This window comes from Channa argus, chromosome 18, assembly GCF_033026475.1.
Source record: "Channa argus isolate prfri chromosome 18, Channa argus male v1.0, whole genome shotgun sequence".
Lineage (NCBI taxonomy): Eukaryota > Metazoa > Chordata > Actinopteri > Anabantiformes > Channidae > Channa > Channa argus.
Genome location: NC_090214.1, coordinates 16,088,698 through 16,098,981, shown reverse-complemented (window position 1 = coordinate 16,098,981; position 10,284 = coordinate 16,088,698). Strand labels below are relative to the sequence as shown.

The window sequence follows — 10,284 nt, the reverse complement described above, 5'->3', positions numbered from 1 at the left end:
GCTGAGCTTAAGTGGAGAATATGCTAGAGGGAATAAACCCGTGTAATAAATGGGGAAAAAAAGCTTCTGGGAAAAAATTACCTTCAAATTGTCCTGCTTTCCCCACCAACACTTGCAAATTAAATCATGTGCTGGTTAGCAATATCTTCAAGAACCAAATATTGGTAGTGAATATGGTACTCAGATCATGTTCTGAAGCCAAAAACAAAGTACTACAGTTTGGTGACACTGTATCTTTTGTAATTGCCTCCGCAGTTCTAACTGTGATCTTTTTAAATGTCTGAGAAGTTAAATGACTGTATCGTTCAGTGAGCTCAGTTTTAATGAAAAACCTTTAGCTGCAAATATACTGTAGTGGCAAAAAGAATTTTTCTCTGAAAAGCAGTGAAGTTAACGTATGTGTGTACAAAATAGAATATACCAACAAGTTTGCCAAGACATTAAATTTGCTCCTTAAATTATTTACTATGTTTTAGCTTCTAATTGCATTTTCTTTAAATGCATCCAAAGATTGTATGGATACCAGTATAATGGGCAAATGGGCAGCACAAATTAGAAACAAGATGCAGTTGCAATGCACATTAAAAATTCAGCTGCTTATTTCTTCCTTAAATACACCCAGCCTTAAACGTCAGGGGAAGGCCCATGTCGATTAGGTGTCATTGCACATCCAATACGGGTTAGTGCAGAATGCTAAGTAGAATTCTGTTTATAGCTTCAAGTACAGTCGTTTCTCATAACCTGTTTACACAGGAACAAAGAATCAGTCCCTGGACAGTTTGTCTGGAATAGGTCAGTTTGAATACAGTGATTCAGTTCAGTACCATGGACAGCGCTGTGCAGCGGTTCGCATTGGTTCACAGCGTGTGGCAGTCTCACTATGGACCCCACTCCCACTCACAACTGACTCAAAGACCCTTAGAGCATGATGCATTTAAGGACCTCTAATTCAGTAACTAAAACCGTCGAAGCAACACCCAAATCTTTGATCTAAGTCCTAACTCTCAGTCAAGACCGACCAACATGATTTCACTTTTCAGAAATATTCTGTCTCTGAAGCAATTACCATATAATGCTAATCACACAAAGACACTGTGGAGAATTCTCTTCAGGAATGATAACTCATTTATTATCATCTACCAATGCATTTGTTTCCCCCAGGAAAACTTACTGGACCGTGATACCATTTCTTAAAATCACATTTCATTTTGCCAAAGCAAACCGTGGAGCTGTTTAAACAAAGAGATCGTTTGCAACGATTGGTTTAAGATTCATCGTGGTGATTCATTCTGTTTTCGTACAAGGCAGCCTTCTTCGAAATTACGGTGCCGTAACATTTCACTTGTGATGCACCCTTGGACAAGCTCATGGGTCGCAGTCTCGCCAGAAGAGGGCATTCCTATTCTGCCTGACAAAGTTGCTTTGACAAGCAGACGTGATTAACAACAGCGTCATGCTGTATTGCAAACCGAGCAACAACAAGAACGAAGGAAACATTTGGACAGAAAGGTGGATATTTGGATGTGTGAGTGCTCCGCCAGACTCGATGACTACGTTTCATGGAGATTGGAGGATAACCTACCGTTACTTTTCTCTGTGCGCCACGCACGGATCAGACTGAGCACCCTGATAAGCAGAAACACCAGGGTTTACTTGGGAGAGGAATCTAAGGGCTGTTTGACTCTTATGGAAAATTACGTCCGTTTTTTTTTTTTTAATATTATGTCAATGCATTTTTGAAGTTTTGTGGCCGGATTTCCGCAGAATCTCTATGCGCACGTAAGACTGACATTAATTACTTGGAGGTGGCATCGTTGTTGTCTGCGCCTACTGCAGTACTCTTTTTGGCTGTAACTTGAAAAAAAACAGAGAACAATTCTTTAAGAAGGAATGGATAGGGAGTTCTGATTCCGGATTTTTCTCTTTAAATGTGGAGTTGGAAGTAAATGACATTCGCCCCGGACCAGTTGTGCGGTTATAGGTGCAGATCTAAACCGGATAGCACATCCAGGTCCGGCAGAGTAAAGGGCAGGTGCGCTTTGGAGTCGGCGGCTGCGCGGAGAGACCAGGGTAGTGGATTAGGACGGTACCTGTCTGTGGAGAGCGCGTCATGCGGACTCGAATGTCGCGCACCAGAAGCCATTAAAACCTGTAGGCTGGAGCTGACAGACAAGCGGATATGGGTAAGTTGTGTTTATGTTACCATTTTTGTGATAGCGTGGGTTGGTACAAGGTATCTAATAGTCCTTATTTGTCATCATAGAGCACAAAATACCATGACTGGCCCGGGCAAAATCCGGTCAATATCAGATGTTCATTAAACAGTCGTCTTTTCAAACGCACCCTTGTAAAATTCGATAACGGTTTGGGTGCATTTTGTTAAGTGGTTCGGAAAGATTGAGGAATGTGTCTGAAACCTGGTTTGTAGCTTGTTAGTCGCAGAGCTGCAATGTGTTTCCCCCCTGCATTTCCTGGCGGTATGGTTATTAGACACTAAGGATACGTATTTTCCTTTTTTCCATTCTTGCAACACTGTGCGCGTAAACGAGATGCTCCAAAATCACGAGCAAAGAAAAAGACTGTATGTCCAAGTGAGGACTGTCCGTCTTTTCGTGACTAGTTAAAGTGGCTGGCTCATTGAGATGGGCTGGGATGCTAATCACGAAAAATGTTGGAAGCCAGTCAACTTTATAAAGCGTGGTCCTGAATATCCATTGATTGTTCCTAATCAACATTGCCTGTTGTCCGGTTTCAGACCAGCGCCAACGCCTCCCTAAAACTCTTGAGGGTTGAGGGCACCGATCGTGCACATTTTGCTTAGTAGACTAATTCACATTCAACAAAGCCATCGAATTCTGCACCTGCTGTCAGGGACTCTCCAAATCTAACATAAATCTCTGCGCCCATGTATCACTAACTCACTCACTCTCTCTCTGTGTATGCGCGCGTGTGTGTGTGTGTGTGTGTGTGTGTGTGTGGGGGGGGGGTCTTCAGTTACGCATGATTATATGTCTGTGCTGTCACGCTTTTCTCGTCTTATTATCACTTTTCTATGAGAATGTACCCTGTACTTATAAGCCACCCTTCACCTTCATGGCCCATGCTTCACTCTGCCCCTGTCTTCATATGTACATGATGGCTGTTTTGTCTTTTTCTCCCCCAAATTTCCAAATCTACTATAACCTTTTGCTTTCTCCCGGTCTAATACAATCATCTTAGGTAGCCTAATCTCATCAGCCAAGTCTAACTAGTATACAGATGGCCAAGTTCACCGGGGGTGCTGTGCCATTAATTGTGAGGCCACATGATATATATCGACCCAGAGTGGGTTACTGCAACACATCAATATAAGCTACAAAAGCCATACAGTACAGGCTGTAGGAGCTCAAAAGGAATTTATGTGTACTTCAAAGCAACCATATATGGTTAATCATCTGCCCTGTTTCTTAATTTAACACCAGGGCCTCTTAGAAAAGCCTACATTCTTGAGCTGCAGTATATTTTACATAGACTCACATGCAGTTGCACACATGTGCACACATTTGTGTCCAGGTGCACAAAGCAGCCCAAAATGACATCAATATAGTTTCATGCTGTTGCCCACAATTATTTGATGATTACATGGTTCTATGGTCTCAGTTATCCACCAGTGTAGCTGACTGTGCTGCTCTTCATTAACAGCATGCAATACACTTATGTTTCATGGACCATATCATTAGAGATCTGCTTTTCAGAAAGAGAACAGTAGGGACAGTAAAAAGCCACATCCAGAGATGTAGTTGCAGAGCTTAAATTTAGAGACTCGAATGCCATTTCACGAACCTCACATTTAAAACATATTATGACCACCTGTTTATGCAACGTTACTCTGTTAAAACTAAATACAGTGTGAGACCAATCAAACCCCTGTGGCCCCTATACGAGTGCAGAGAAGCACAATGTAGACAACAGATGACCTTCTGGTGGCCCTACTGCATCCAACAGGCAGCGTTCTTGAAATATCAGGTGAAGAAGATAATTAGAAGGGCTCAACAGGCCCACTGTGGACAATATCCATGCATTTTTTATTTTCATTTGCTTGTTTTTAGAGGAACAAATCGATGGCTTGCGAGGCACTTGGGATCCAGATCCATTATCTACAGTATGCTTATCCTGTTTAGGATAGCAGAGGCTGGATGTGTTGAACTGCAAGCTGAATACAAACTGGGAGGGTGAGCTCAATGCAGTTCGTTCTGACAGGTTAAGAGGATGGCCCTGATGTGTGAAGCTTCAACAGAAAAAAAAATAAAAAATAAAAAACGTGTTATTGGTAGTACAGAGGCACCTTGCACTTTCCAAGTACAGTGTTTGCACATTGTTGCACATCAAGGGGCCTCTCTAAAACGCGTTTCCTAGTGCCCAACCTTTAATTCTAACTTAATGCTAATTCTAACAATAACTCTCACACCAGCAGTACAAGAACATCATTTAAACTTGAAGATAAAACCTAGTCTGCAATATCATTTAGAATGATTTCACTTAGAAAGGTAAATATACTGTAAGGAAAGCTCTCCTCTTGTTACTGTGCATTCACCCAGTGTTCTTTTAAATAGGCTTGTATATTCTGTAATATTACAGTAGTTTCATAAATGTGTTGTATTGCTATAGTAACTATACTGTAGCAAGCTTAGAACAGAGTTTTGATATAGCCCGAGACCACTGCAGTGAAGACTTCATGGAACTGTTGCCACCAAGGGAAATCAGGACTTAGACAAGGGGCAAAAATAAAACAGTCAATATGTATATATTTAATATGTGTGTCGGAGTGTGTGCCTATCATTGAGTGCACAGTATTAATGGCAGGTCTACTAGCAGAGCTTTTCTATATTCTACCTAATCAGTGCTACAAATCCAAGAGAGCGCATCAGGACACAGTGTTTTCTGATCACTGTAGGAATGAGTGTAACTTGGCAGGCCTCGCTATCATCTCAAAGATAATTGGAGACTAATAGGATGGCTTAAGCTGGTCTGGGGATGTCCTTCCCTGTGTGTTAGGCTGCAGTCCAGCATCTATGTGCAGTCAAGGCTGAGGTTGGTAGCGGTTTTGTCAATGACAAGCGGCAAAAAGCAATGAGCCACTTGTGTGCACTCAAAGTGCACCAGTTAGCGAGTCCATTTGCCAAGTTATTAAGCTACATTTGGTTTTATTTTAGGTCAGCAGTAAAGTGCACTTACTCTCTCTATGTGTTAGGGTTGAGAGGCAGAAATAGCTATCTTCTCGTGCTGAGGACAGCAGGGCTGTCTGCTACATAGCTAAGCATTACGTGCTTGCCTTTAGACAAACTTTAGTTTTGGCTCATCCATCCATATTAGATTTTAACATATAACTTCAGATAGTGACAGTGAAAAATGAGAAGCACAGGTCTCAATATTTTAATCCTTGAAAAGACAGCAAGACGAATGTTCATCCTGAAAGTTGTATCTGAAAGCAAGGAAACAAGAAAGACAGACAGTCGTGGGAGTGAAAATAGAAACCAACAGGAGAAGTGGTGAGGCTGAGAGGATGGTTCTGACTGCATGCATAATAACAGAATTCATATCATAGAAACATCCTGATGGCTGCAGGGTTCAAAGACATACCTAAGGCGCTTTTTTTTTTCCTCCACTGGTGAACAAAACGAAGGAGAAGTAGTTCATCTAAGTAGATGCAGCAAAAGAACAGTAATTGCAAGAGGTATATCAGGTAAGAGGTAATAAAGAAACGAACCCCTTGAGTGGCACCTCAGAGGGTGACTTTGTGCTCCTTTGTGAATAAGATTAGAGGAGTACTGGGGAAGGAGATGGCTTACAGAGGCATTAGTGCACAGAGCTCTCATTAAACCACATACAGTGTCAGTAAAGGGAGAGGGGTGTCTTGTGAGGCCGGCTCAATCTAAAAGAGATGGCAGAGTCACTTTTAATAAAGCAGACCTTTTATGCACATGGGGAGGAAAAGCGAAAGGGGGTTGTGTCTCCATCCCCTGAGAAACGAGTCAAACACAAATTCTGGAAAAACGGATTCATGTTTAACAGCCATCACATTGTGTTCCCCCTGTCAAAAGTGTTGTCTATTAAAATTGCTCTAAATGCACATGGAACATTACACACAGACATTGCTCTGTATCAGTATTCTTCTGCGCTCTCCACATTTGTTTTCTTCTTGTAAGCCTTTGAGGCACGGAGTGGTTGGCAAATGAGTTAAAGTTACATTCAGAAATCTGAGAAAAAAAAAATCGGCTGCACCCAGAAACACGGACGATCTTTCTTTCTGAAATATTTATGTGCAAGTATCACAATTGTGGGATCCGAGATGAAGAAATATGATTGATGTATCTGCGGGTATAATCAATAGCCAGCACAATTATGTGTACAGTTCTATGGTTCCCTCCATCTGTAAGGAATGATAAAAGATTCCTCTCAAAACAAACAGTAAGTGTGTCTTTCCCTCCATCACAGTCTTACACACAAACACACACATACAATATCCATATGGGATCAGCAGATGCTTGGCAAGGAGCGAAATGGCTATGCTAGATAGCATATGCTGTATGATGCCTCTCAGGCACTCTATGTCAGGGAATTATTTCTGACAAATCCTGCAAAGATTACGAAAAATACTGGAAAATTGAAATCATGCTCATTGCCTCGACTGTGCCACAAGTATCCCTGAAGTCCTTAGATTCATTCTTCAGTCATCAGTGTAACATGTCTGCATGTGACACATCCATTTAAATGAATTTGGTGAGCATGGAGCCTGTCAACACATTATACATTTCGTAAGCTAATTAAAGCCTAGGCTACTTTTGTCCTGACATATTAATCCTATCTCACTGTGATAATGGTAATACACTCCGTAGTTGATTATATTGCCTTGAGAAACACACACAAGTAGTGAATTCCCTCATACAACCTCCTCAAGGGAAAATCAATGTGTCTTAATGACAGGTCATTAGTGGCTCTGTAAAGGGGAACAATTTTAATGGAAACAACTCTGTCTTAGCTTAGAACAAGGAGTGATATCAGGAAGCTTTTGACTGTTTCTTCACACTTTTAACACTAGAACTACCACAACAGTGATTTTGACCATTTGTAGACAAAGGACCCTGACTTTTTTCTAACAACAACAGAGATATGAGCATTTCTACCTTTAATGGCCACAGTAGTCATGTTAAGGTGTATCAATTCAGATGTATCAATTCAGTGCTACTTTTTCCAACTGTTGAAGGTGTGTTTCATGTGCCTAGCAACCTTGTCCTGATTTCTGGAAAGTTTATCTGACACTGGCTGAGTGAGTGATTCAAAAATTCTTCTTTGTACAAAAAGCCAGGTGAAATTCTATATCTACTGTCATTTTTTGGATATTGTTTCAGGTATGAAGCAAATAGTGTTTTTTTTTTAATAAGCTAGTAATATAATGTAACGCATATTTCTATAACCTAATTATGTGAACTAGTGGGTTTCTCATGGCCCATTGAAATACAAAGTAATTTGACCTTTTACTGGCCATATATATATATATATATATATATATATATATATATATATATATATATATATATATATATATATATATGTATATATATGTATATGTGTAATTATATGTGTAATTTGTCACTCATTTATCAATCACATCAAGTCATCAGTAATGTGTGTGTGTGTGTATATATATATATATATATATATATATATATATATATATATATATATATATGATTTTCAAATGTATTTTAGTTTCACAATGACTGCTATGGCCATCTGTGTAGTTATAAAATTCTGGTAGATTAAGTGTTAGAAATAGTATTTGAAACAGAGCATCTACCACCATAAAGAAATAGTATGTTGTCATTCTCCACAGACTGATTTAGCATTCAGGCAGTTGCTTTCTGTAGCAGGAGGAGTTGTGTAATTCCATAGGGGTTTTGGTGTTTTTTATTTATTTATTTATTGTATTTTTTTTTTTTTTTTTTTTATCGAACCTGTGGAAAACAGAAGTGATGATTCATCGTGAGCCTATCCGGCTTTTGTTTGGTTAAACATGAATTGGCTTTCATGTTTAAATCAAAATTTACTGCCTCTGGGACTGCATGAGCAACCATCAGCTCTTGAATGTTGATTTGCTCTGCACAGACCACCTTTCATGACTTTTCTGCTGGTACCATTGGTGTTATAATGATTAGATGACTCAGTACAAATACAGATCAATATATGACTGGCTAAACTGCCAGTTGCTCTAAATGTGCAACAAATGACATCAATCCAAACAGTCAAGATCATGTTGTTTGGGTAATAACTTTACACAATGTTTAGTTTATTTCCAAATATAAAATGCTTTTCCATATAATATAAAAGTGTAATTTGTCACTCACTTACCAATCACATCAAGTCATCAGTAATGCCAAAGAGTAAATAAGACAGCCTAGTCATTTATACTTGCACAGCAGAGTTAAGACAAGGATGAATGTCAGATACTACATTTTACAAGCAAGTGTTTAAGTTGAGTTTTAGGTTATTCCCCAAATTGATGTGGGATTATTATGGGATTGCTAAATGTTACCAGACAAGCTTTACAGCGGCAAAATTCTGCTTCCATTTATCTTTTAATTTATATATTAAATACAACGGTTAACAACTTTTGGTGAAGTCACATCACGGTCACTAACTGTGCTGTACATGTTTTAGTCATAAGACCAACAGTAAAATGTGGGCTCATGAGATGTACTTTGCATTACAAAAGATATAATATAGTATGACAACGAACTTTACAACCCAGTAAACTTGGTTCTTTAGGCTTCAGCTAAATCAAAATCATGCATAGCTGCAGATTCTCCAGGCTGGAAGACACCAGTTGTGATAGTAATGTTAGGAAGGATGAGGACGAGTCATTGTCAGGGGGAAATATTAACATTATATCTGACAACCTCGGAGATGGAAAATGGATATGAAATGAATGAATTATAGAATATAGAAAACCTGGGGCCATACTACAGAAACTTGCTAATGTGCAGATCCCATCTTAAACTCTTTTGTAACTATGGTAACTAGAGTTAGGACTTCATTACAGATAATTAGCTCTCATGTCAAATCTTGAATAAACTCTCTGAACTTTAACCCTTAGAAGTCTGCAACTGTTTTTCTTTCCTCGTTTCATTAGACCTAATTGTTTATACTGAATCGTGCTACTTGCAACAGAGTGAGAGTCGGGGTCCTCTTAGGGTGGTTTAGTGTCATTGCAAACTTTGCACACAGCTAGTGCTGTACATAGTTGTACATAGTTTGTCAGCCCTCAGGGGCCCCCTGCTGGCCTGGGGCCCTAAGCAGTGGCCTGCCTTTCCTGCTGGCACGGAGCACCTCTGCCTGCCCTTAGCCAAGCATTTATGAGCAGCTTAGAGAGGCTGACATGCAGCTCTCCCTGTTGTGGTGCAACAGAGAAATGCCCTTAATTTATGTATTTGTTTTATTTATTTATTTATTTATTGCTAAAGAATATTTTCAAAGTGAAATAGCCAACAGAGCTAAATTATTTCAAAAAGTTATGTCATACAGTTTAACCAAGGTAATAATGGTACATAACAGACATTCAAATTGAAGCACAGAGTATTTAGGAATCTATAAAACTGAGAAAAGATTGAATGAAGTAAGATATGATCGGATTCCTACCTAAAGTTTTTTAGAATTTTCTTCTATTAAAATATCTGATAGACTGTCTATCTTAAGATTTCAGATAAGATATATCATAAGGTTTATATCGAAGATAAGTCTTAAGATATGCCAAGACTTAAAATTAAGTCTGAAAAAAGGCTGCTATAATTTCTGTTATTAGGCCCATTAAACTGGAAGGGCATACACCTGCATACTGCATCTCCCGGAGACGTGACGTTGGCTCTGGCTGCTCGGATACAGGCAAAGGCAAAGAATCTAGTCTCTAGGGTACAGGAAGGGTGGTATTGAAAAGACCTGATCTCTGGAAGTTGCTCTCATGAATATAAGTCTAAACCTGAATGTTGATACTGAGAGCAAACACTACTCTTACAGTAGGAAAGGCCTCTGACATCTCTTAACAGGTGGGAGCAATGTAACCATTTCAGAATGCTAAAAAAAGCCCTGAAGAGGGGTCCTACTATTTCAGGCTTTGACATACAAGTATCTGCAACAATAATGGATGTAAAGAAGTCTCCCTTCCTTTAGTAAATGGCAGTTATTTATATTTCTTTCAATTTTCACGGCACCTGCATATGTGATTTGGTGACGTACTTCAAGTATTTGTTA

The 10,284-nt window shown here is 39.4% G+C and overlaps 1 protein-coding gene across 2 annotated transcripts in view; it reads left to right on the top strand.

Annotated features, from left to right (window-relative positions):
* The first annotated feature begins 1,319 nt into the window (after positions 1 to 1,319).
* LOC137103969 (leucine-rich repeat transmembrane neuronal protein 4) overlaps positions 1,320 to 10,284 on the top strand; it is a 103,139-nt gene continuing 94,174 nt past the window's right edge. For both annotated transcript variants that reach the window (XR_010911622.1, XM_067484749.1), the window contains exon 1: positions 1,320 to 2,183. Coding sequence is in view for 1 of the 2 variants with exons in the window: in XM_067484749.1 (XP_067340850.1) it covers positions 2,180 to 2,183 (4 nt within the window). In the remaining variant the exon portion in view is untranslated. The remainder of the gene's footprint in view (positions 2,184 to 10,284) is intronic.